Below are 27,536 nucleotides of genomic sequence, written 5' to 3'. Positions count from 1 at the left end.
GCTATGCTAGAGTAGGATTGAAACTTAGGTTCAAGTCTTTTGTGTGGTAGAACAATTAGAAACACTTTCTAGGCACAAGAGGTTAATTGGGCTAACCATAGGATTTAATTATTGCAAAGAAATTTAGAATTAGCCCAATTCACCCCCCCCCCCTCTTGGACATCTTGATCCTTTCACTAGGTAAGCACCTGTTCTACTTTCAAGTAAGGGTTGAGCCATCAGAACCATTTTACCATCTTTTACTTCCAGTTCTTACTATGGTGCTAGACCATAGCCAAGTCATACCGTCTCACAAAAACAGCGATTCGTGAACCAATGTATTCTAGCTAGGTACCCTAAAACACACACCCCATTTGTACCCTAGGCACAAACAAGACCAACCCATTCCACTCCTATCATGGGGTCTAGGTCCCCATCCAAACTTGGACTCCAAGCCCCCATACTTGAGACCCGGTCTTAGTATGGTGCTTAGACCTCCACCTTTCCTCGCCTCCAATCAATCGGTCCAGAAAGAGCCAGAACCCATGACAAGAGCGTAACGAGCCTTCCCGCTCTCATAAGCAAGTATGTGCTCAGGATAATAAGTCTGTGACCTAACTACCATCCAGAGCAACGGACGGTCCTTAATCGACACGAACAGGGAAAACAGTGTAACCAAGCCAAGCCCCGTTGGTCGCGGGACATAACATGTTACACCCACCAATACCCATACCATATCCCTGCCATGTCTCTATTTTTTCTTTCATCATTTTATCATAAGAGTAATTATAATAATCACCTATTGTGAGTAACGGCATGTTACTCACGCTACCAAAAACCTAAGCATAGCAGCTACTCAAACCTGTACTAGTAGGACTCATAGGACAGGTATATCTATGCATGTGGTTTTCATAAAATTTCTATAATGTAAATGCACATCACATATATATATTCAGTGATTATCAAAAATAGGGGTTATGCACCGAGGCTTGCCTTGGGTAGGCATGGTGTCAGCTGAGTTAGTCAGTGGCGGCTCCAGGACCTCCTCCTCATACTCCTCGATGATCTCCTTGAACTCATGATCGCCGGTGGTCACGATCTCCACCAACTCGTTCTCTACATGCATGCGATGATGATGATATAACACTTAGTATTTATGCAACAACAACTCTTAAAATAAGAATACGCATACTAAGCTACTAAGCTAGCTCTAATGACTAAGGTACTAAGCTAACTATCATTTTTATCAAGCAAAGTGTTGGGTTCAACTAATAAACACCTAGCTTTACAAATGAAGGATATATCTTTATTTCTACTAATGATTTAATGTATATTTCAAATAAACAACATTTAACTATCCTAATGTTTAGTCTATTCTAAAGCTACAAAAATTACAGTGAGCATATAATAAAACTATGAAACTACTATAAAAATTTTAGGACTAAAGTTATCACCAATTTACCACAAAAATTCTTACAATATTTAACCTAATAATATTAAGTACTCTCAAATGATTTAATAGCTCCTGGTATCAACATGTATATATATGAACTAAATACACTAAAAGATAGAGCATAATTTTAGGAACCTAACAAAATTTGTTTCAAAATTTTTGGACACCTACGTGATTTTATATGATTTACCAAAGATCAGCTCAAAAATTAAATTAGAAAATTGTTTCTAATTCCTTATGAAAAAGAAAAACAATTCTCCTGCTACAGCGCGAGACGGCCCGCGGCGGGGGAATCTCACGCGCGCTGGCGATTTTACAAAAGAGATCTCGAACTTTTCCTGAATTATGACTAAGTACTAACACTATTTCCCCCTCTGTCAAACCTTCTCACTTAACCCCCTGGTTTTCCTAGAATTCCCCCATGCGCATCCTCGGCAACTCAGTGCACGGCGGCACGGTGAGCGGCGGCACTGGCGCCTACGTCGGCCACCTAGGACCTGCGTGGGCCCACCTAACGGGTCGATCACCATCTCCGATCTTGGTGGTGAAAGGTCCTAATATGGCTAGAGGGGGGTGAATAACCTATTTAAAAATCTACAAATCAACTAGAGCAATTTGATTAGTATAACAAATATCGAAATGCAAACTTGCTCTAGCTCTACAAGTGTTGCAAGCCACCTATCCAACAATTCTAGTTGCTATGATCTCTAGACACATAATTTGCTATGTCACTACTCACTAAGAGCTCTCACACTTGCTACACTAAAGAGCTCCACTAGATGAACTTAAAACAATAAAGTAAGCTCTCAATTCTAATTACACTAAAGAGCTTGCTACAACTAGTTTGCAAGAATATAAATGAGTAAGTAGGGTGATTATACCACCATGTAGAGGAGTGAACCAATCACAAGATGAATACTAAATCAATCACCGAGAGAATACCAAAGGGCAAGAGACAATCAATTTTTCTTCTGAGGTTCACGTGTGAAAGCATCTAGGCCCCTAGTTGGGTTTCGGTGATTAATGACAATACAAGATTACTATAACTAATGTGTGTTTTGCAGAGGCAATTAAGTTAGGTCATGGTAATGGGAATCAATTGGGCAATCGAGGTAGTCATGCCCCTACGATGGAAATCGTTTTAGTTTTCAAAGGATGGACGACAAGGTTAAGGATGACTAGTTCTAAGTGTCGATTGGAGTTGGAGTGACACTTAGAGTAGTTTAGGACTTTGTTTTTCCTTTGGCCGTACTATTAAGGGCGGTATGGACGGGTAGCTTGACCTAGATGAGTCTAGTGAGTTAGGTGTGGTGCACACTTGTTAAAACTAGCACTAGGTAGCTCCTACATTTGCCTAAGATCCAATGGAGCAAACTTCATTCACATATGATTGAGAGTTGGAAGTGAATGGAGGGTCAAATACTGATCAAATGCTGGCTCCGGTTCGACCAGACGCTGGCCGCAGGGTCCGGTCAGTTCATTTGACCAAGGAGATTGCGTCTAGCATGACCGAACGCTGGAGTGGTCAAGTGACTAGACGTTGAGAGGCAGCGTCCGGTCGACTACAGTAAGGTTCCAGAAGAGTGAATCTACGACCGGACGTGTCCAGTCAGTACTGACCGGACCCTGGGGGTTTAGCGTTCGGTCGAGTATAGTAAGGTTCCAGTGAGGGTTTAATGCGACCGAACGCGTCCGGTCAGTGGTGATCGGACCCTGCCAGCATCTGGTCAATACTTAATCACTGGTGTGCGGGTTGAACTGACCGGCGCATCTGGTCAACATGACCGTAGCATCCGGTCACCCCACAGAGGCACATAATGGTTTGTTTTTTAGGCTGCCTTATAAATAGATGCTCCACTCATGTGTGGAGTCACTTTTGCTCATTCCAATAGCTGAGAAACACGTTTGTGAGTGCCAAGAAGAGCAAGGTCCTAGTGAGGTGATTGAGATTTGAGAATCCAAGAGAGTAGCCTCATTAGTGAATCAAGAGTAGCAACGTGTGTATCCACCGTTCTCATTAGGCTTCGTGTGGTCAAGTGAGCATTCAAGCTTGTTACTCTTGGTGATCGCCATCACCTAGATGGGTTAGTGGTGATTGGGAGCTTGGTGATCACCCGACGGAGCGTGTGGGTGACCCAACTCAAGTTGTGAGCGGTTTTGGGTGATTCACCACGACGGAGTGTCGAAGAATCAACCCATAGAGAGCACTTGATCCTTGCACGAATCAAGGGGGAGCTACACCCTTGCGCGGGTGCTCCACGAGAACTAGTGGGGAGTGGCGACTCTCCGATACCTCGGCAAAACATCGCCGCGTTCCTCTCTCTCTATTTACTTTGAGCAATTCAATACTTGTTTTTACATTCATAGAATTGCCATGCTAGAGTAAGTTTGGAACATAGGTTGCAAGTCCTTTGTGTGTTAGATTGATAGAAACACTTTTCTAGGCACAAGGGGTTAATTGGACTAACCATAGGATTTAATTATTGCAAGAAAATTTAGAATTAGCCCAATTCACCCCCCTTGTGGGCATCTTGATCCTTTTAATTGGTATCAGAGCCTCGTGCTCACGTTTTTAAGCTTAATCGCTTTGAGCAAGATGTCTCATGGGGATGGACCTCCTCCTATCTTTGAGGGAGATGACTTTCCATATTAGAAAATTCGCATGGAGGCATACTTAGAAGCTCTAGACGTTGGTATACTTAGAGCCACCTCACAAGGCTTCCCAAAACCTTAGGATGCTACTAACTTACAAGGCGATGAGGTTAATTATGAAAAGTGGAATGCAAAGGCTCGAAACACCATCTTTAGAGGCCTTTGCAAAGATGTGTTCAACCACATAAGGAACCACAAAGATGCCCATGCACTATGGTCAGACGTTTGGGTGCTCCATGAGGGAACCAAGAGTGAGCATGAGGAACGCTATCATCTTATAATTAAAAAGCTAAATTCTTTTGAGATGCTTCCCAAAGAAAGTGCTAATGAGATGTATTCATGTTTGAATGTTCTTGTAGAGGAAGTCAATGGGCTTGGACTTACTCAAATGTCACCATCCGACATTGTGAGAAAATATTGAGTGTCCTCCCCATTGACAAATATGGGCATATTGTGACCGTGCTACATCAAGGTGATCTTTCCACCGCTATACCGACACAAATCTTGGGAAAGATCAATGCTCATGAAATATACATGCACATCACGCCACAAGATGGCCCATCCTCTACCAAGAAGAAAGACAAAGACTTAGCATTCAAAGCTAGCCAAGAGAAGTGCAAGGCAAGACTTGAGTATGAAAGCTCAAGTGAAGATGAAGTTGATGATGAAAGCCTTGCTCTCATGGTGAAGAAGACCGCCAAGATGCTAAAGAAGCTCAACAAGAGTGGCATCAAGTTCGATGGCAAGAAGAAGTTCTTCACAAGCTCAAGAAGAAAGCCAATCTCTGAGATGGATTGCTACAATTGTGGAGAACTTGGCCATCTAGCTCATCAATGCACAAAGCCCAAGAAAGATAAGTTTAAGAACAAGAACAAGGGCAAGAAAGATTACTCAAGCAATGAAGATGAAGATGAGAAGAAAAAGAACAAGCCATATAAGAAGAGAGATGGCAAAAAGAGGGACTTCCATAAGAAGAAGAAGAGTGGGAAGGCCTATATCATCGGTGATTGGCTCACGGACATTGATTCATCTAGTGGATCATCCGATGATGATAGTGAAGATGATAAGGTGGCCACCATTGCTATTGATCTTTCATCTTCACCACCACTATTGCCATCATCCTCTACACACCTATACCTTATGGCCAAAGGTGAACGCAAGGTAACTAATAATGATGATAGTAGTGATGATGAGCAAGCTAGTGATGATGATAGCGATAGCGATGATGATGATTCACCTTCATATGATGATCTTGTCAAAATTTTAAGAAGATACACTAAGATCATTAGAAAGAGTAGAGCTAAAAATGAAAAGCTTGATGCTAAAAATGATTCACTCTTAGCAAAATGCGATACGTTGGAAAAGGCTAATGTTGAGCTTAAAGAAACAAATGATGCTATATCATCCAAACTTAAGGAGCTTAAATCTTCTAAGAAAGAGCTTAAAGATAAGCATGATAAACTTGAGTGGGTGCACAATGAGCTCATCACTAACCACAACAAGCTAAAAGATGAATATACAACTCTAAAGATCAATTATGATACTCTTGTAATTGCTCAAGAATTTTTACCAAATGAGCCACATGATGCTACTAACCATGTTGCTAAGATTGATATAGCTACATCATGTGATGATTTAATTGATGAGAGCATTGAGCAAGGATCCAGTGGCAAAGGCAAGAAAGTGGTTGAGTGCAATGACTATGATGAATATGTCAAGCTCAAGAATGCAAATGAAAAGCTCATGAAAGATCTTGAAGAAATGAAAAGCCACAACACCATTGTGCTAGAAACTCTTGGTGATGATAAAGAGTTGATCCTTGAGAATAAGAAGCTCAAAGAAGAGAACAAGAAGCTCAAGGAAGAGAAGAACAATGATGTTCTCAAGGAAGATAACAAGAAACTCAAGATGGAGAAAGAGCATCTCAAGATGGGATTGAGCAAGTTTGCAAGAGGCAAGCATCTCCAAAGTGAGCTACTCATGAACACCATCATGAAGATGGATAGAAGTGGCATTGGATATGTGGCAAGTGTAGAGAAGAAGAAGGCTCAAGTTCAACAACAACAATCAAAGCCAAAGCCAAAGCCAAAGAGATGTTTTGAGTGTGGATAAGAAGGCCACTTTGCTCATGAGTGCCAAACACCACCGCCACAACCCTTGCCCAAGCATGCTAGACCCTTTGCCTTCAATGCTCACTACATGCTTAGAAAGGACTCTAGTGGAAAGATGAAAGTCATGTTCATAGGACCCCTAACAAGAATAGGCCTAAGAAGATTTGGGTGGCTAAGTCACTTGTTGAGAAGGTGAAGGGCCCTCAACAAGTTTGGGTTCCTAAAGCTTGAATCTCTTATGTGTAGGTGAACTACAAGACCGGTGGAAGTCATTGGGTTATTGATAGTGGTTGCACTCAACATATGACCAGTGATCCATGTATGTTCACCTCACTAGATGAAGAGGTAGATGGACAAGAGAAAATAACATTTGGAGATAACTCAAAGGGCAAGGTTAAAGGATTGAGCAAAGTGGCAATATCAAATGATTATTCCATCTCCAATGTGCTATATGTTGCTTCATTGAGCTTCAACTTGCTATCCATTGGTCAATTGTGTGATCTTGGCTCTAATGCTTGTTCATCAAGAAGGAGGTTGTTGTATCCAAGGTAGATGATAATCGAGTGATATTCAATAGATTTAGATACAACAACTTATATCTAGTGGACTTCACCTCCGAAGATGCAAATTTGAAAACTTGCCTATTCACCAAAACAGTACTTGGGTGGCTATAGCATAGAAGACTTGCTCATGTTGGGATGAGCTCACTCAAGAAGCTTATGAAGAATGACTTGGTGAGAGGGTTGAAGGATGTGAAGTTTGAAAAGGACAAGCTTTGTAGTGCATGTCAAGCCGGCAAGCAAGTTGTAAATACTCATCCAACCAAAGCTTTCATGTCAACCACAAGAGTGCTAGAACTCATTCACATGGATTTATTTGGACCAACAACTTACAAGAGTTTGGGAGGAAATCTTTATTGTCTTATGATTGTTAATGACTATTCAAGGTATACATGGGTATTCTTCCTTCATGACAAATCCAAAGTTGCATCTTGCTTCAAGAAGTTTGCCATGAGAGCTCAAAATGAATTTGAAGTGAAGCTCAAGAAGATAAGAAGTGACAATGGAAAAGAATTTGACAACACAAACATTGAAGCTTATTGTGATGAAGTTGGGATCAAGCACGAAGTCTCCACAACTTATACTCCTCAACAAAATGGTGTAGTTGAAAAGAAGAACCGGACTTTGATCACTCTTACAAGGACAATGCTAGATGAATACAACACCCCTGAAGCTCTATGGGCAGAAGCAATCAACACCGCATGCTATGCATCAAACCGCCTATTTCTTCAAAAGTTCCTTGGCAAGACACCTTATGAGTTGCTCAACGGGAAGAAGCCAGATGTCTCCTTCTTTAGGGTGTTTGGTTGCAAATGCTACATCTACAAGAAGCAGCAACACTTAGGGAAGTTCCAAAGACGTTGTGATATTGGTTTTCTTGTTGGTTACTCATCAAAGTCCAAAGCATATAGAGTATTTAATCATGCCACCGGCTTAGTTGAAGAAACATATGATATGAAATTTGATGAATCTAATGGCTCCCAAGGAGCACATGAGAATCTTGATGATGTAATTGATGAACCATTGAGGGAGGCTATGAAGAATATTCCGGTGGGAGACATCAAGCCAAAAGATGATGAAGATGATGTACAAGTCATTGATCGACCTTCTTTATCAAGTGTGCCACAAGATGGTGAAAAAGATGAGAGAGTAGAAAATGAAGACACTCATATCTCCCATGAGCAAATGATGGTACAAGCACAAGATGTTGATGCTCCACAACCTCCTCCTCAAGTGGTCAATAGAAGAAATACACCTCTCCTACAAGATCATCCACAAGATCTCATCATAGGGAGTCTATCAATGGGTGTAATGACTCGATCTCAAAAACTTGCTTCATTTATTGCTCATCACTCTTTTGTCTCTTGCTATGAGCCTACCAAGGTAGAAGAAGCTCTTAAAGATCCGGATTGGATCAATGCCATGCATGAAGAGTTGAACAACTTCACTCGCAATGAAGTTTGGACTCTTGAAGAGCGACCAAAAGGTGCAAGAGTCATTGGAATGAAGTGGGTGTTCCGCAACAAGCAAGATGATCAAGGTATTGTTGTGAGGAATAAGGCAAGACTAGTTGCAAAGGGGTTCTCCCAAGTTGAAGGTTTGGATTTTGGAGAGACCTTTGCACCGGTTGCAAGATTAGAAGCCATTCATATCCTACTTGCATATGCATCACATAATGAAATGAAACTATATCAAATGGATGTGAAAAGTGCATTTTTAAATAGCTTTATTAATGAACTAGTCTATGTTAATCAACCTCCCGGGTTTGAAGACCCTAGATATCCTAATCATGTTTATAGGTTGTCCAAGGCACTATATGGGCTTAAGCAAGCCCCAAGAGCTTGGTATGAGCGCCTTCGGGACTTCCTCATTGAGAAGGGCTTCACCATTGGGAAGGTCGACACCACACTATTCACTAAGAAGCTTGATGGGCATATCTTCATTTGTTAAGTATATGTTGATGATATCATCTTTGGATCATCAAATGAAGACTCATGCAAAGAATTTGGTGAATTGGTGTCAAAGGAGTTCGAGATGTCCATGATTGGTGAGCTTACATTCTTTCTTAGTTTTCAAGTCAAGCAAATGAAAGAAGGCATCTTCATCTCTCAAGAGAAATACACAAAAGATCTTCTCAAGAGATTCAAGATGGATGAATGTAAGCCAATCAAGACACTAATGCCTACCAATGGACATCTCGACCTAGATGAGGGAGGTAACCCGGTAGATCAAACTCTCTACCGTTCCATGATTGGTAGCTTGTTATATTTAACCGCATCTAGGCCTGACATCATGTTTAGTGTGTGTATGTGTGCTAGATTTTAAGCTAATCCTAAGGAAACACATTTAATTGCCATAAAAAGAATCCTTAGGTATCTTAAGCACACAACAAGCATTGGCCTTTGGTATCCCAAAGGAGCTATATTTGAATTAGTTGGCTACTCCGATTCGGATAATGCCGGTTGCAAAGTTGATAGAAAAAGCACATCCGGAGGGTGCCATTTGCTTGGTAGATCACTTATGTCTTGGTCCTCCAAGAAACAAAATAGTGTGGCTTTGTCCACCGCCGAAGCGGAATACATTGCCGCGGGTGCTTGTTGTGCACAAATATTATACATGAAACAAACTTTGCTAGACTATGGTGTAGTTCTAGAAAAGGTACCTCTTTTGTGCGACAATGAAAGTGCGGTAAAACTTGCAAATAATCCGGTTCAACACTCTCACACCAAGCACATAGATATCCGCCATCACTTTCTAAGAGATCATGTTGCTAAAAATAATATATCACTAGAAGATGTAAGAACTGAAGATCAATTAGCAGATATCTTCACTAAACCACTAGATGAGGCTACATTTTGTAGATTGCGGAATGAGCTCAATGTGCTTGATTTTAGCAACTTCACTAAAAATTGAGCTTGTGTTGTCCCTTGCATTGCATTGTAATATAGAACATGTTTAATGCTTTATAATGCATATAGGGCTTGTTTAACATGGTTAAGATAACCGCCGAAAAGCGTGTGAAGAAGCTTAACCTTGGATCAAACTTGACAAGCAACTAGATTTACTTACAAGTATTGCATATGCATGAAGGTTATTTTGTCATTTTGTTCCATTTGCCCTCTTATTGCCTATTTTCTTAAAAAGAATTATAGCCTAAGGCAAAATATTTTGAAAAATATGAGGGTTTGAGAGAGGTCACTCACATCAGTCTCAATTAGTGTTTATTTGGATCTTAATTGAGTTGGGACTTGATTGGGAATAGGCAGCGCGGAGGAACATTGAAGATTTGCTGGAAAAGAGTGACCGAACGCTGCACCAGACTCTGTTGTCCAGTGTTCGGTCAGTTCACAGGAGGTGAACAGAGGCTGAAGGTGTGACCGGACTCTGCGTTTGAGCGTCTGGTTAGGAAGGGTTCCAGCGTCCGGTCGATCTACATGGCGTTAAAGGCAACTAACCAGACTCTGGTTGTGTCCGGTCATGGACCACCGGACACGTAGGGCAGACTTGAGCAGATTGAGAGTCTTCATGGTAGTCCATCTAGGACTATCATGATGGCAGGATGACATCTTCCCATTATGGATTCTCAGCCTTAGGGGGAGTCATAGCAGGAGTCACAGTAGTAGCCCCCACCAGCAGAGCCTCAGCCAGCTTAGGAGACACAGGAGGGACAGTAGTCACAGCAGCCTTAGGAGGGTGAGGAGGGCCAGCAGGCCGAGGAGACCGAGCAGGCACCCCAGCCACTGCTATGCCACTCTGGTCATTCCCGTGTTCTAGTCTCACCGAGGCCGCCAACTCAGCGGAGGGGATCTCATCCACCGCCTAGACCACAAGGTTCGCCACCAGTGACCCACCTTGACTTGAGGGCTGCCACTGCCAAGCAGGTACAGTAGCTGAGGTTTGTAGAGTTTGAGGTGTGGTTTCCTCTGAGGAGGGATGAGAGAGTAGCAGAGGGTTTTTATACACCGCTCCAGGAAGACTTCTACAATGCATATCTGAATAGTGGGGCAGTCTTCTGATCTTAGAGAGTCTGTAGTATTAAGGCTATTATGGCAGCAGCCGGAGAGCATATTCGCCCCTACTTATCATATTTGTCGGGGCTGACAGATCTGATTAGCCGGACAGGATTGTATGTACCATCTTGGGTTTGGCAGTTCTATGCTTCGCTCTACGTTGACCTATATCATAACTTTATACACTTTGTATTTAGAGGCAGAGACTACAGGATGATGAGTTTTAGGGCCAGGGAGATACTAAGGCTATAGGAGCAGCCTATCAGGTTACATGAGGTATGTTATGGACAGCAAGAGCCTCCTAGACGTCCTCATGGAGGTTTGGTGCCCCCTACAGATCTTGTGCGCCATTGCTTCAAGGAGCCCTATGGTGAGGGGTTGAGGAGGAACCTTAGTGACCTTACTCCTACAGCTAGAGTGCTAGAGGCTATCATAAGGAGGACACTACTTCCTAGGTTGGGATACAGAGAGGGCTTGACTTGCCTCCAGCTTTGGCTCCTCAATACCCTGATGCAGCAGATAGTGTTCAATATTTGGGATCTTCTTCTGTCTGAGATGGAGGACACGATAGCTGAGGGCTTCAAGGGTCGCAGGCAGCTTCCATATGCACATTGGATCACATTCCTTATGCTCAAGGCTGTGCAAGTTAGGACACCAGAGATGGTTGCGGAGTACAGAGGTGCCACCATAGAGTTTCTAGCTTATAACATGGCATAGAGGATCAGGCATAGTACACCACAGGCACCCACTCAGCCTCACCATCGTACAGATGTACCAGAGTCTACAGCTTAGCAGGATGAGATTATCAGAGGCATAGCAGCTACTGAGGAGGAGCATCTTGAGGCTCAGTAGGAGAGGAGCGAGTCTAGTGACAGTTCTGATGATGACTACCTGCCTATTCCTCATATGCCTCCACACAGACATGATGTAGAGGCCGGTAGTTCTAGCTCCGCTCCACCTGCACTGCAGACGGACCTCGCTTTGATTGCTATTCTTGAGCAGATGTAGCAGGATCAGGCACGACAAGCTTAGGAGACCGCTGCCAACTTTGCATGGTTTTAGGCTCGTCAGGATGAGTTCTAGTGATAGCAGCAGGTCCTCTAGCAGCAGCAGCAGCAGATGCATCAACAGTAGTTACTCATGCAGCAGCAGCTTATGGGATTTATGCAGCATGTAGTAACAGCACTTGGGGCTCCACAGTCATAGCCTTCACCCCAGCTTGCTCAGCCTACCACCACTACGATGACTCCAGCAGTACAACCCAGTGGGCTTTAGAGTCAGGGACAGCCTCCAGCTCTATTTGCTTCTCCCACAGTACAGGTGTCCCAGTTGTTATCTTCGCTAGTGGTAGCCCCGCAGTTCACACCATATCATATGGGCTTCTCACCAGATCAGTCACCCTCGCTATTTGTACCTGACACGTTAGTCTCCAGGAGTCTTGAAGCATCTTTCAGTGAGTTGACAGGGATGCCTACACCGCCACATATGCATGCTGCCGGTCCTTCTACAGCAGCTCTCGTCGCCATGACTACTCAGAGGCTCCCTTCGTCTGTCGCATCTTCAGATCCTACGACAGATATACTAGCAACATCACAGGCAGCACCTGCCCCAGCTCAGACCCAGACCGCTTCAACAACGCTTCCAGCCATAGAGGGTCATTCAGTCCAGAGCTTAGGGTTAGATGATGATGGCCAGTTTCAGCTTGCTCCGCGTACCTCAGCGCCCGGCTCGTCTGCTACAGCCCCGCCGACCGACCCTTAGGTTTTGGTGTTTGACGCCAAAGGGGGAGAGAGTTTGAGTATGTAGACTCAGGGGGAGCATATTTTAGGGGGAGCCTAGTTAGCTATTAGTCTATTATATACATTTGAAGCTTTATTTGTGTGATACACTATTACTATTATGCATTCATGTGTTTACTTTCATGCATACTATTATATCTATGTGATAGTAATATCTATGTGATTGTGATATATGACATGTGTGCTCTCTACTTTGTATTCATTGATATGTCATATCACTTGTGTTATGTTCATTTACTTTTGCTTCCACGTTTATACTCCGATGCAAATGAGCTTTATTATTTGTACTCATGCTTATTTCATATCTTTTGAGTACATTGTGTTGGCTTGGGTCATATAAGCTTGCCTAACACTTTTGTTCTTATTGACAAAAGCTTATATGAACCAAGCATGTCAAAAACCTCACTCTTTCACATACTCGAGGTGGTATTGTCATAAATCACCAAAAAGGGGGAGATTGAAAGCATCTAGGCCCCTAGTTGGGTTTCGGTGATTAATGACAATACAAGATTACTATGACTAACGTGTGTTTTGTAGAGGCAATTAAGTTAGGTCATGGTAATGGGGATCAATTGGGCAATCGAGGTAGTCATGCCCCTATGATGGAAATCGTTTTGGTTTTCAAAGGATGGACGACAAGGTTAAGGATGACTAGTTCTAAGTGTCAATTGGAGTTGGAGTGACACTTAAAGTAGTTTAGGACTTTGTTTTTCCTTTGGTCGTACTATTAAGGGGGGTATGGATGGGTAGCTTGACCTAGATGAGTCTAGTGAGTTAGGTGTGGTGCACACTTGTTAAAACTAGCACTAGGTAGCTCCTACATTTGCCTAAGATCCAATGGAGCAAACTTCATTCACATATGATTGAGAGTTGGAAGTGAATGGAGGGTCAAATACTGACCGGACAGTGGCTCCGATGCGACCGGACGCTGGCCGTAGGGTTCGGTCAGTTCATTTGACCAAGGAGATTGCGTCTGGCACGACTGGATGCTGGAGTGGTCAAGTGACCGGACGCTAAGAGGCAGCATCCGGTTGACTCTAGTAAGGTTCCAAAAGAGTGAATCTGCGACCGGACGCGTCCGGTCAGTACTAACCGGACCCTAGGGGTTCAGCGTCCGGTCGAGTATAGTAAGGTTCTAGTGAGGGTTTAATGTGACCGGACGCGTCCGGTCAGTGGTGATCGGACCCTGCCAGCGTCCGATCGACACTTAATCACTGGTGTGCGGGTTGAACTGACCGGAGCATCCGGTCACCCCGTAGAGGCACATAACGGTTTGTTTTTTAGGCTGCCTTATAAATAGAAGCTCCACTCGTGTGTTGAGTCACTTTTGCTCATTCCAATAGCTAAGAAACACGTTTGTGAGTGCCAAGAAGAGCAAGGTCCTAATGAGGTGATTGAGATTTGAGAATCCAAGAGAGTAGCCTCATTAGTGAATCAAGAGTAGCAAAGTGTGCATCCACCATTCTCATTAGGCTTCGCGTGGTCAAGTGAGAGTTCATGCTTGTTACTCTTGGTGATCGCCATCACCTAGACAGCTTGGTGGTGATTGGGAGCTTGGTGATCACCCAGCGGAGCATGTGGGTGACCCAACTCAAGTTATGAGCGGTTTTGGGTGATTCACCGCGACGGAGTGTCAAAGAATCAACTCGTAGAGAGCACTTGATCCTTGCGTGGATCAAGGGGGAGCTACACCCTTGTGCAGGTGCTCCAACGAGGACTAGTGGGGAGTGGCGACTCTCCGATACCTCGGCAAAACATCGCCGCATTTCTCTCTCTCCATTTACTTTGAGCAATTACTTTGAACATTTACTTTGAGCAATTCAATATTTGTTTTTACATTCATAGAATTGCCATGCTAGAGTAAGTTTGGAACATAGGTTGCAAGTCCTTTGTGCGTTAGATTGATAGAAACACTTTTCTAGGCACAAGGGGTTAATTGGGCTAACCGTAGGATTTAATTATTGCAAGAAAATTTAGAATTAGCCCAATTCACCCCCCCTCTTGGGCATCTTGATCCTTTCAACATGCTTGCCGGCACACTAGTCCCCGTTATGTTGACCAACACTTGGTGGTTCGACGGCTAAGAGGTGTTGCACGAACCTCGTCCACACAATTGTACACCGCAAGAACCTATCCACAAGTGAGGTAACTCAATGACACGAGCAATCCACTAGAGTTACCTTTCGGCTCTCCGCCGAGGAAGGCACAAGACCCCTCACAATCACCATGATCGGAGGCGGAGACAATCACCAACCTCCGCTCAATTATCCTCGCTGCTCCAAGCCATCTAGGTGGTGGCAACTACCAAGAGTAACAAGTGAATCCCACAGCGAAACACGAATACCAAGTGCCTCTAGATGCAATCACTCAAGTAATGCACTTAGATTCTCTCCCAATCTCACAAAGATGATGAATCAATGATGGAGATAAGTGGAATGGCTTTGGCTAAGCTCACAAGGTTGCTATGTCAATTCAAATGGCCAAGAGAGTGAGCTTGAGCCGGACATGGGGCTTAAATAGAAGCTCCCACAAAATAGAGCCGTTAGCTCCTCGGTCCATTATAAAACAGGGCGACCGAACGCGCCGGTTAGATCGACCAGATGCTGGACCAGAGCATCCGGTCACATGATGTGCGCCATGTGTCCCCTGCTTCAAATGTTGATCGCCCGATCTCAACGGTCATCAGTACATTTAAGTTGTGACTAGACACGCTGCTTCGAAGTGACCAGACACATGACCTCAGCATCTGGTCATTTCCAGTAAGCATCAAGAAGCGAAAAATCACGACTGGACGCATCCGGTCATGCCCGACTGGACTCACCCAGCATCCGGTCACTCGGCGTCTCCTCTGTGCGCTGCCAAGTCAGCAGGACCAGACGCACCCCATCAACGTCTGGTCACTAGGTGACCTAGCGTTCGGTCAAAGACCGACGCCAGCGTCTTCACGGTTCTACTGACCAGACGCATCGATCATACCGAGACCAGCGTCCGATCACTTACAGTGACCTCCGTCTTTTCTATATAGAGCGCTGGTGGCACCGTTGGACTGTCCGCACTCTACGGTGAAGTTCCTAACCCTTGCTCAAATGTGCCAACCACCAAGTGTATCACCTTGTGCACATGTGTTAGCATATTTTCACAAATATTTTTAAGGGTGTTAGCACTCCACTAGATCCTAAATGCATATGCAACGAGTTAGAGCATCTAGTGACACTTTGATAACCGTATTTCAATACGAGTTACACCCCTCTTAATAGTATGGTTATCGATCCTAAATGTGATCACACTCACTAAGTGTCTTGATCACCGAAACAAAATGTCTCCTACCATTTATACCTTTGCCTTGAGCCTTTTGTTTTTCTCTTTCTTCTTTTCAAGTCCAAGCACTTGATCATCACCATGGCAACACCATCGTCATGTCATGATCTTTATTTGCTTCATCGCTTGGAGTAGTGCAACCTATCTCATAATCACTTTGATAAACTAGGTTAGCACTTAGGGTTTTATCAATTCACCAAAACCAAACTAGAGCTTTTAGGTGGCTACGCTAAGCGACAGCGAGGGGGTGGGACACGCTGGAGCGAGCTGCAGCGACGTGTGACCGTCCATGACGGCAGTGCAGCTGCCACAGTGATCTAGAGCACCTAAGAACCTAACTGGCTAGCGAGGAAGCATCAGTAGACTACCGTGGACCTAGCCGAGGTGACGATTGGGGTGGAGGATGGCGGAGGACGGTTGGCCACGTGTGGCTGAGCCGTGCGGCGACACAGTCGTGTCAGCGATGACGGGGAGGCGATAGTGGTTCAGCTAAGGCGCGTAGGGTGAAGAGGGAGTCAAGGCGATGCTAGTAGTGCAGGTGAATTTGCTCGGGAGGGACGGTAGGAGGGCCGCCCACATCCACGGTCGGACGCGGCCTTATCGGCACGACGGCGGGAAAACTCCAAAATTGGAGCTTGGCCGTGCACGCATCAAGGCAGGGTGGGATCGGGCAGCGAGAGGACATGATGGTGAAGCCGTGGATGCGATGAATTGAATGGAGATGATCGTTCGCAGGGTAATTTGATGGCGCGGCTCGACAGCGACAGCAGAGGGAGAAAGAGAGAAAGATAGAGATGAGGCGCGATAGATCGGCTCGGCTCGTCCTCGTCTTGGCGGGACGTGGTCGACATGATCGTGGATGCCCACGCGCAGGCGCTAGCAGACAGGCGCACGCGTTTGCGATCGGCGTGGCTCGCGCGCCGTAGTGCCATTAATGACAAGGCGACGGCGAGCTTGACCGTGTGCGTGCGGCAGAGGCGGCATCGCATTGGGTCGGCAGCTGTGTAGAGATGCAGAGTCAGGCATGGACATGATGGCAAGGCGACGGCATCGGCAGCGGCTTGGGCGAGGCGATGGGCAGTAGTGCGGCAGCTCATCAGGGCCGGCGGCAACACCGCACGGCTGCGCAAGCAGCAGCAGCGGCTCCGCGCGCCAGGAGCCAGCGGTGGCCAGACAACAGCCAAGCCAGAGCAGCTATGGCCGGCCACGCGCGGCAGCGGGACAGTCAGCGTGGCGACGTCGAACGCCCTTGCGTGGTGATCGCGCCCACGCGGCCAACCAGCCCAAAACCATGTCGTGCATGAACTTTAAAGCGCCTATAAAAACTAAACGGTTGCTTCTGGACCTTAACCATCTTCACCATACTCAAGATGACACATGAGACTACCAATTCGGGCTATAACACAATACCATCCCTTAACCCAATCTTTCAAAATAATTTGCTAAACATAGCAATGTCTAGCTGTTGACAAACTTGAAAAATTTCTAAGTTTTTGAGCTGATCTTCATTTCAATTTGCAATTTCTAGGCTAGTAGAAATATTAGTTAGTAATATCATTTTTCGACAGCTAAGTATTTCACTGTCATCTACAAAGTTCAAATCCAAACTTCATTTAAGTATCACACATGTTCTATAGTATTTTTGCTTAATAAAATTTGGTTTTCAATCCTACTTGATATATATGAGCTATTGAATCAACTTTCATTTAATATTTTTATTGATCATGTTAAGTTACAAGAAATTTATCTACATATTCTATCACATGCATTAACACATAAACATGATGCTCATGACATATTTTAGTAAATGATTTAGGGGGTGGTATTCTGTCCAGGTAAGTTATGTAGGTGGGCTTCTCTTCTTATTTCCTTTGCGCATTTCTGCTTTACGCCTTCTGTTTACGCCTTTTTGCTTGGTTTTGTTTATTTTCCACTTGTATTTGGACGTTTGTCCTGCAAAACATGTTTTCTCCAATACAAGTGGAACTATATCAATAGTAAAAGCATATGTGTCAAAAGATTATTTATTTGCCCTGTTTTGGACTATAATTGACGGTCGAATTTGATCGATAGTGGCCGCCAACACGTAGTAAAATCAATGTACCAAGAAAAGCTAAAATGTCGTATTATTTGAAAAGAGGAGTACTTAGTTTTTGTTATTATCTTAATAACAAGCTAAAAGTTCGGGTCAGCTCGTGATAGGGGAGAAATAAAATATATAGAATCAACGATATAGCATTTACCAACATGATTTTCAGAGAAGAATAATGAAAGGAGAAAGCTAATCTAAATCAATACGTGCACTACCACATCTGGATCTATATATGCGCTTATAAGTGATGAAGCGATGTGTGCATGTTGCTCGTGGAAGACTTGGTTAGGATTGGGAGTATAGGATAGCGCTAGATTTCAACATCCAGTGGTGGATTAGATCTTAGCAGACAATGAACCAATATACACACACTACCCTCATCAGGTTTGGCTCTTGTGTGGTGAATCTTAGGCTTCTCAATGTCGACATGGTAGTGCTCGGTGGCTGCTTGTTGGTTAAGCAGTGGCACGTTGTTGCGGGAGCGAACAGAAACAAGACGGGAAGGACAGTGGAGAGAGTACAAGAATCTTGAGCGGTGAGAGTATTCATTAACATCCAAATATATGATGAGGTGGGCGTAGACTCCTTTCAAGTTGAGAGAACTAGTAAGGTGACCTGCGCTAATAGCACGAGTAGCTAGCTTTTTTACTATAGTTTTTGGATTTTTCTTACTTGAAAATATTTTTTGTTAATAGTTTTGATTTGCGTGGGTAGCTAGCTTTTTCCCACTATAGCATTTGGATTTTGCTTACCTGAATTTTTTTTTTGTCAATACTTTTGTTTCTTTGTTTGATTGTATCATTTCTGTCTCCATGCTAGTTGCTGTGGCCACGCGGTGCAGTATCACGACCACGGCCTCTAGTCCGCATCACAGAAACGCAAGTGGTGGTTCATTCTCACGGTGTAGGTGCCTCGTGCGGTTAAAAGAATCATTGATACATTACTCTTCATTTCACATTATAAAATGTTTTAATTTTTTTTAGATACATTACTTTTAATATATATATAGACACAGCATATATCTAAGTATATAGTAAAAACTATGTATCTAAAAAAACAAAAATATCTTATAATTGAAAACGGAGAGTATTTGCTAAACTTTTGTTGTCAGCAGCATATATATCTAAGAGAGAGAGAGAGAGCGTGTGCGCGACAAATCACAATGGGTTGATCCCGAGTAATATAGATCGATCTTTTTTTATCATTGATTCTACGACAAAGCAGCTGAGTACTCGATCTTGGAAGAGCGAACAATTTTTTTTTTCTAAGCAAACAGCGAACAAATATGAGATGGATATATGATCAACGATTCAGTAGAGCTGATCATATCCACACTCTCTACACATGGGACCGAGGCCTAGTTGGCTTCTTCAGTTATTTAAGTGGCAAGAGAGTAGCAGCAGCTAGCGATCGAGCTAGGCTAATCGTCCATGTCGGAATGAACAATCAGCTAGCCACTTTTATCTGTTTGTGGACGTACGTACTAGCAAGTAGCTCAGCTGAGCTACTTTCATTTATTTAGCAAGTAGCTGAGCTAAACTAGTTGCTCTTACTGACCCATGGCGTGCACTTGGGGCCAGGATAGCCGTGGAAGACGTCGAGGCAACGGTAGCGAGGAGGGTCCGACTCCGACTCCGACTCCACAAGCTCGCACTCTTTGCAGTTGCTCGGGCACGACTCCACCTTGTCGCTGCATCGACAGTAGGGGATGTAGTCCCTGGTGCAGGCGGCGAGGTCGCAGCAGTCCCACGGCCTCGGCGTGCAGACCGGGGGCTCGAGCAGGCTGATGATCCAGTCACGGCAGACGAAGCCGTCGCCGGCCGCCGACGCCTCGCACTCCAGGCAGTCGGCGGAGCACTTGTCCACCACGTCGTTGCAGCGCCACTTCGGCGGCCGGAACGTCGGGTCCTGGGTAACCCAGTCGCAGCACTCCCACGATTGACCAGCAGCGCGGCTGGGGAGACGAATCACCGTGTCGGTGTCGGTGTGGCTGGGTCTGGTGGCGGCGGCGGCGGTGGCGGTGGTGCCGAAGCAGACAGGGACGACAAGAAGGGCGACGACGAGCATCGCCGGGATGACGACGGGGCTGCTGGTGCCCATGCCGGACATGCATGTGGTACGTCGGACCCAGATACAGCAAATAAGGTTGCAAAGTAGTTTCTACCTCCACCGTTGGTTCCCATCCAACGGCTAAGCGCTCGTTCACCACTTCCTTCTCTTTGCTCGTTTGCTCAGAGCTTTGCTTCGATATGGTCAGGGTGCTTGGTAGGCAGCACACTGACGCTAGCACACCGGAGCTGCGTTCAATTAGTGGGTTACGGATCTAAATTTAAGGAATGCTTTAGATGATAAATTAGAATTACTTCATGGGATTGCTTGGTTGTTAGGCTAGATTCTAATATATACCAAAAAAAATCTTAAAAATTATATAAAAATATTCTTCAAAGTTACTTCATCAGGTCGCTCGATTGTTAGGCTAGATTCTAATATACAAAAAAATCATAAAAATCGTATAAAATATTCTTCCAAAAATCTAGAAGTTTTTGTGGGTGTAGAATAACTTAAATACAACACATTTTAACTTAACTTAAAAAATTAACTGGGAAAAAAATACGTAGCAGAAGCACACATGAGCTAGCTCAAGAATCCGGTGAAACCACTTTGCTACCATTTCAGTCCTCTACAAAGAAAATCCTAGAATCGCTAGAAACGTTTCAGGTCCGAATTGCTAGGTTGCAAAATACCATATGAAAGTGTTTCAGATTATTTTCAAGACAAACGGATCCGATTCTCTCATTCAAGCGGTGAATTGGAGCTAAGGTTCCTGAATTGGAGCTAAGGTTCCATTTGGATGTGAGAATCGGATCTTCTTCTTCCAGAGCATGTACCCTTTTCCTTTTCCCTTAATAAAAGTTTCCATAGGGGATAGAGAAAACAGAATTTCGGATTATGAGGGAGTGCTAATACGGCAGGTTGAGAAACTTATCCCCCTTTAGGGCTCGTTCGGTTGAACCATTCATGTTGACTGAAGTTTATTCAAATTACATAATGAATCCAGTCTGGATTATTTCTCGGCAGTCATTCCCCTTCAAACGAACACGGCCTTATTAAGTAGGACCCATCCTTCAATCTATCCAACTCTCTTTTCTCTTTCCTCCTCCTCGCCTTCGCGCTTGCCTACACGGCATCCTGGCAGCGTGGCCGGCTCATGCCCTTGCCCGCGCGGGGAAGGCTGGCCACAGCCCCGACCCGACCTCGGCAACCATCTACCAGCGCCGTTGTTCATAGATGCTAGGACTCAACGTTGGTTGTGCGTCGAGGGAAAAAAAGGTGGAGAAAAATCTCTGATTCTTCCTCTTCCTTTGACGGGTTGAGAAGAGTTTGGAGAAAATTTATAGAGAAAAGGGACTTAGAAGGGGATATGTTGAAGCTTGTTTTTTTCTACCAAATTCTTTTTATCACTGATTAAAGAACAAAAAATTGAGCTTTTCTCAATCTGGTGGAGAATAATGCTCTAAGCTTTTGGGCTGTCACGCTTGGGCTCAAACAAACCGGTCAGGCTAGCGCCCGGACGTCCAGATTGAGATAGCCTCTAGATGCCCGCGCCTACTGCACATGCCTGCACCCCCACGGCCCCGCGTATGCATGCCGCTACGCTCGCCCGCACACCTGCACCAGCTTCATGTGGAGGCCTGCGCCGCTCCGTTTCCCGCACATGTGCGCCCCACGCGGGGGCCGCGTCTCGATCTACGCTCACCGTTTCCCACGCATGCCGCTCGCGCCCCTCCACACCCATGCGTATGCACGCAAGCCCAGCAGCTATAGCAGGCGACTATGGCACTGCAACATGTGCAACATCAAATCTACTTTTACGACATCCAGATGAAACAATTGCAACATACGTCCAAAATAGTTGAAACACTTGCAACATATGCCTGAAACACCAGGAAAACACGCATGTAGCCATTGCAAAACATATGCAACATCCAGATAAAACGCTTGCAATATATGTGTGAAACATATGCAACATCTAGCAGTGGCGGATCTGCCACCGGGGCTGGGGGGCTCGAGCCCCCCCTACCGCGGGCGCGCCCATGGAGCAGCAGCGTAGCACAACGCCCGCACCAGCAAGCAGCAGCGCAGCACGGTAGTAGCCAGCGCCCAGCAGAACAGCTTGTTCAGCCCCCCCCTAGGATTTTGTCCTAGATCCGCCACTGACATCTAGATAAACACTTACGTGTATAGTCATGGCATCATATGCAACATTCACATGAAACACTTGCAACATGCGTATGAAACAGGTTCAAAAAACATGTATATGAAATACCTGAAACACACGCTTGCAACATGCGCTTTCAGCGCAATATCTTCTTGCTGCTTGGGCGAATCGAGGCTCGTCGACGCGGAGCTCGACGCCGTCACGAAGGTCGATGCCACAAAGGTTGCCAGTGCGGAGCTCATCGGCATCGCGGATCTCGACGACGTAGAGCTCGCCGGCAACACGCGTCTTGCCTGCGGCAGCGCGCGCAGAGCTCAGCGACGACATGTGGATGTCGACGGCGCGGAGCTCGCCGGCAACACAGGGCTCTCCGGTGGCAGCGCGCACGGAGCTTGCCCACAGCACGCAGAGAGCGGGTGGGGTATGGCCGTGCCACGCGCGGGGCAGGTGGCTACACGAGGGAGCAGGTGGCTACGCAAGTTCAAGACGGAGCGGAGATGCACAGGCTCCACAACATGCTTCCTCTCCCCGTTGCTTTGAATGGAGAGACAAAAGAGAGAGACAAGATGGAACCGGAGAGGATAAGTCTAACCACCTGATGGGAGTAAATATTTGTGTTTTGAAATAAACGCATGGACCGTGTGAGGCCACATAGCGTCCGTAGTCTAGGCATGGGATGGACAACCGCGGTGGAGCATTAGCGCAAACAATACCAGCCGTTTGGGCTCTGGCGGCGTTACAAAGAATTGTGGTACAAATACATCCCAGTGGGGAAGGGTTGCACACTAGCAGAGTTTCACTACCTGAATCACCAATTAACGCTACGATATAGTTCCAATCTATTGTCAACCTCTGCAACTCACATGCATAGATTTCACAAAGGGAATGCTGGACTGAGCCAAAAAATGGCATGTCATCTAATCCATTTTTGAAATCAATCTTGCAGCTCCAAATGCCACGTGAGGCGTCAGTCACACGAAGGTTACAAGGGAGGCATCATGATCCTGATCCACTCCTTGTGACCCTTCGGAACATATCTTTGATGTTCTTGGATCCTACCTCTGTCTTTGGTTTCTTCGCTGGCCTCCCTTTGCTTGACTTGGCACCACCATTCGCAGTCTTACTCTGCATGGTCATCTTACAAGAGATTAGAGGTTATATGGGCACTAAGATAAGCTAAGTGTTATCAAGGGGCTCACCTCAGAGGGGAGGGCAGGTGCTGGACAACTGTCCGCATAAAACGAAGCTTCACCAGTTTTGGTCGTCGCATCAACAGTGATCTCATTGATATCCAGCCTGCAACGATTTGGATTGTTTGGAGCTTGAGCATAGACAAGCAGAAACACATTTTATATATATATAAAAAAAATCTAAGAGTGAAGAAGGAAATCTTACTGCAGCTTCTTGCATAGTAATGTTAACCATGGTTCGTCCTTCAGATATTCACGGATCATTTGGACAGCCTCCTTGACTGTAGAGGAAACAATAGAAACAGCCCTATCAGGACATTTGTGCGCACACATACATAATCAGGACACTAACAGCCTTTCATTCATATATCGGTTCGGAAAATTATGGTTGTACACTATTCTGCTTTCGTTGCTGGCACTACCAGGCTATACAACAAGTCTCCAAGAAACAATGGCAAAAACAAAGTAGAACAGCCTCATGCATAAATACAAGTTCCCTCACAAAAAAAAAGGAAAAATTACAACAAGGTGTCTATTGTACCCCTTTTCCCCTTGAGATATGAAATTATGGTTTATCCTAGCACCAGGCACAAATCCAAATTACCAAGCATTGCTAACCAAATATTGCTACCTTCAATCAAACAATTCTTCTATAATTCACTGTACACAAGTACCGGTTGGTGTAGTTTAAGGTATTTTAGCTTATTGTATAAGTAATGCACTGCAACATAAAGAATCAACAGTTTGACTATAGAATTGAGTTGGCACTATTCAACAATTTGGTTACATGCACATGTGTGATGTTAACAAACCCCCTTTTGAAAATATAAACAGCAAACAAGAATCTACATACTTCCTACCATATTAAACTACCCAAGTACTATATACTGAATAAATGGAGATTAACACCAGCCATATTAAACTACCCAAGTATTATAGTGAATAAAATGAAGATTATCTAGGACACACATTGTTCTTTTTCTGCTTGGGCGGCATAATTTTTACCCAACTTGGGGAAGACCTCCTTTAGGTTGTATACCTGCAAGAGATTCAAAGATATATTGGTAGTACAGAATGTGAGACGAAGTCAAATTAACATGATTTAGAATTTGCATACGTAAATGAATGCTGTGCACCTCTGTACAACAAAGATGGCTAAAGTACATAATGTATCTTTCAGGATTCACATACGTAATGTATCTTTCAGGATCATATTCAGAACAAAGTGAACTTAAAAGAATGCTGTTTCATTCATAATCCACAACCAAAGAAATCTGACAAAGGGTCCAGAGTAAAGTATGATTCAGCACACTAGAAATCTTAATGCTGTGTTGAATGGTCACTTATATCCCTTAAAGAAAATGAGGTGAAAAAATAAAATAGGAAAAACATTTTAACTTATCAGAAAAATATATTTCTGTGTTATGTAAATCAGTACAACATGGATCACCTAGCTGCACAGAGAGTAAACAAAAGTAAGAACAGAAAAACACTACCTTGCAGCACAACCAAGATAAGACCTTGGAGTTGTCCAGCCTAAAGAACTTCATGTTAGATACTTCTGCAGCAAAGGTAATGTCCATGTGAAATCATTAGTTCTGTGAACTATTTGCCACAACAGAAATAAATCATAAAAAAATAAGGAACACAAGACGGAATGACAATCACAATGTAACTGAAATCATCAATTAATTCAATCAAGAAAATGACAAGCTGCCAGATCAGATATGCGGCAAGGAAGCTCTAGTGTTTATAATGTGGCAGCAGCTTGACGTGGTATATTATAGTGAAACATTTAAACATATACCTTTTACTTCACAAACCAATTCCATATGGTGACTAGCTACATTCATTAGCTGCTGGTATCCAGGATATCCCTCAACATATAATATTTCATCCAGTTGTCTGAATTTTCCTGGATCCTTCCCGTTCTGCGTGAATGGATGTTAGAGTAATAAGGTTTAGGTTAAACACAAACCATGTAACAGAAAAAGGAAAAGTCAATTGAGCATACCGACATACGTGCAGCTTCGAAAGTTGGTAGGAAAATGAAGATAGGATCAACAGGGGTGCAATAATAGAGGCCACCATCTATAAGGGAGAGCATTGAATACTAAAGTGAGGTACTGAAGTAGAATGCAGTCTTATATGTCTTCAGAAATGTTTTGTTTCAAGCAGATTATACTACTCATCACTCCGAATGTAAATGTGCCATAGATGGTACAAAAAAACTCATCTCATTATCTTATTATATTCCTTTTTTTAGAGAGAACTAAGCTAGTGAGCTTTAACAGGACGGTTTGAAGTGATAGGGAAGAAAACCGCGTGTGTCATGAAAATGGCTATTCATTGGCTACACAATGATAAGAGGCATGATTAACACAAAGTGGGGAAATATACACATTTCAGTAGTAACTGGAAACTGCATGGCTATTTCACTATTGTACATACCTTCACAAACATAATCCCCCAAGAACCAAGCACCATAACGCTCCTTAAACCAGTTGATCTCTTGAAGTTGACCATCAATAAATAGATACCCTGTTTCATCGCCTGGTTCATGACAAGACAAAGGTCAAGTTCAAGATGTTGACCGACTATTCACAAACGGCAAGAGGGCAATCACATTCCATAAGAATCATCTCATATTTATCTAGATTTCTAGGCAAAGCAATGTACGCACAGGTTCATCACTTCACCTGATCTTGGATGTTGAAGTGAGAGAACAGTCCCTTGACTGCTGGCATCAGAAGGGCCTGCAACGCACAAAGAAATATGAATTGTGGGTCTGATTAAAACGCGGAGCTCCATTCATACAAAAAAAATTCTCCAATAGCCTGACATCCAGCAGATCCCCCCTCCCTCAAAATCAATCTTCAAACCCAAAGGCAACTTTAGTTAGGACTGCGCAATTTGAACAGACTTACAACCAGCTGGCGTTTAATTGGAGCTCAAGGTAACAAATGCATGCTGAGCACGTTCGTGGGAGAGAAAAAAAATCAAGGTAACAGAACTCAAAATCCGAAACCGCATGGCTAAATGCGACAAATCCGGAACAGTAGAATCAGTTGATGGGCCTGTGCTCTACCCCAACACTCATCCCACAGCCAAAATCCCTAGTTCGGACTAAGCAGTAGGGCACAAACGGGAGGTCGAGGGTGTGGGTGGGTGCTCACGGTGAGAAATGAGGACGCGAGGCGGCGCCGCCAAGCTGTCGTGCCACGACGCCATCGCGGCGGCCGATTTGCCTCCTTCGACTTCGCCAGTGCTGCCGCTGCCGTAGGACATTGGGTCTGCTTCGGCTGGGGGCGGGAGGGGGAGGGAGAGGGGGAGGGGGAGAGGGAATGTGGATGGGGCTGGAGCCGGGAGCGGGAGGGCGCGCGCGGGAAGTCAGTGGGCGTAGACCTGCAGTCGTAGGGTTTTGCCGCCGCCGGAAGGGCGCCAGAGGCCAGAGCGCGATGCGGCTGCTTTACTCGGCTTCACCTTCGTTTCTTTCTCCGCAGCCGAGCAGGTGGTTTCGCGGACGAGGATCCCAGTTTGGCCCACGTACAGTCCAGCCCAAAATATGAGAGGCCTACCGCTTACGGGTTTTGTCCCACATGGAGTCCAGCCCATCCATTTAGCTGGACTGAAGATACGAGATGCGTTTCCGTTGTAAAAAAACATAAGCCTGTCTGCAGCCTAGTACTTTTGTGCTTGGTTGTCAGAATTACGAATTACAGTGATAAAAAAAAAGAATTTCGAATTCCAAATGGAGTCGGAGTTCTTTAAAGACCTTAATCATAAGATCTACACCATAATAAAATTAAAACCCTTAGCCAAGATGTAAAATCTCGCTAGTTTTTTTTTATTTGGTAATACTACGCGTTTGCCTGGTCCCGTGTGCTCATGGAGTCATGCCTAGAAAATTGGCTATTTGCCATTGCAAAGAATAGGCTTCACAACTTTTCAAAGAATGACCGATGAATCATGGACAAACTTATGTACATATATGAGGAGACTATATCTGGTATTACCAAATCTCCTACAACTAAAAAGAACAAAGCATGGATACTTTTTGATACAACATTCCGTCCATCGTCCTGCCTGCCACTCTCCGCCCGTGCGATCTCTTCGTGCGACAAAATTTCGCGTCGTTGGCCTGCCTCCCACC

The 27,536-nt window shown here is 44.5% G+C and overlaps 2 protein-coding genes across 2 annotated transcripts; both read right to left on the bottom strand.

Moving 5' to 3' along the window:
- Nucleotides 1-19,212: 19,212 nt before the first annotated feature.
- Nucleotides 19,213-20,074, bottom strand: LOC136493368 (Bowman-Birk type trypsin inhibitor-like). The gene has a single exon (XM_066489444.1). It carries the CDS (start codon nt 20,072-20,074, stop codon nt 19,514-19,516), a length of 561 nt encoding a protein of 186 aa, XP_066345541.1. The 3' UTR covers nt 19,213-19,513.
- A 2,763-nt stretch (nt 20,075-22,837) lies between these two features.
- Nucleotides 22,838-26,855, bottom strand: LOC136493210 (uncharacterized). The gene is made up of 10 exons (XM_066489272.1): nt 26,560-26,855; nt 26,083-26,139; nt 25,835-25,936; nt 25,398-25,474; nt 25,191-25,314; nt 24,880-24,944; nt 24,353-24,422; nt 23,589-23,664; nt 23,393-23,489; nt 22,838-23,318 (listed from the first exon to the last, which is right to left on the bottom strand). The coding sequence occupies exons 1-10, from the start codon at nt 26,669-26,671 to the stop codon at nt 23,190-23,192; spliced, it is 909 nt and encodes a 302-aa protein (XP_066345369.1). The 5' UTR covers nt 26,672-26,855; the 3' UTR covers nt 22,838-23,189.
- Between the last annotated feature and the right edge of the window lie 681 nt (nt 26,856-27,536).

Source organism: Miscanthus floridulus, chromosome 11, assembly GCF_019320115.1.
Source record: "Miscanthus floridulus cultivar M001 chromosome 11, ASM1932011v1, whole genome shotgun sequence".
Lineage (NCBI taxonomy): Eukaryota > Viridiplantae > Streptophyta > Magnoliopsida > Poales > Poaceae > Miscanthus > Miscanthus floridulus.
Note: the sequence above shows the minus strand (reverse complement) of the source record. Positions and strands in the feature narration are given on the sequence as shown.

What these genes read in the sequence shown, in the direction of transcription:
- LOC136493368 (XM_066489444.1), bottom strand. Translation starts at nt 20,074, where the DNA reads ATGGGCACCAGCAGCCCCGTCGTCATCCCGGCGATGCTCGTCGTCGCC.
- LOC136493210 (XM_066489272.1), bottom strand. Translation starts at nt 26,671, where the DNA reads ATGTCCTACGGCAGCGGCAGCACTGGCGAAGTCGAAGGAGGCAAATCG. An exon ending in TCGCGTCCTCATTTCTCACC is followed by an intron (nt 26,140 to 26,559) that starts GTGAGCACCCAC and finishes TGTGCGTTGCAG; the next exon opens with GCCCTTCTGATGCCAGCAGT. An exon ending in GGGGGATTATGTTTGTGAAG is followed by an intron (nt 25,475 to 25,834) that starts GTATGTACAATA and finishes TCTCCCTTATAG; the next exon opens with ATGGTGGCCTCTATTATTGC.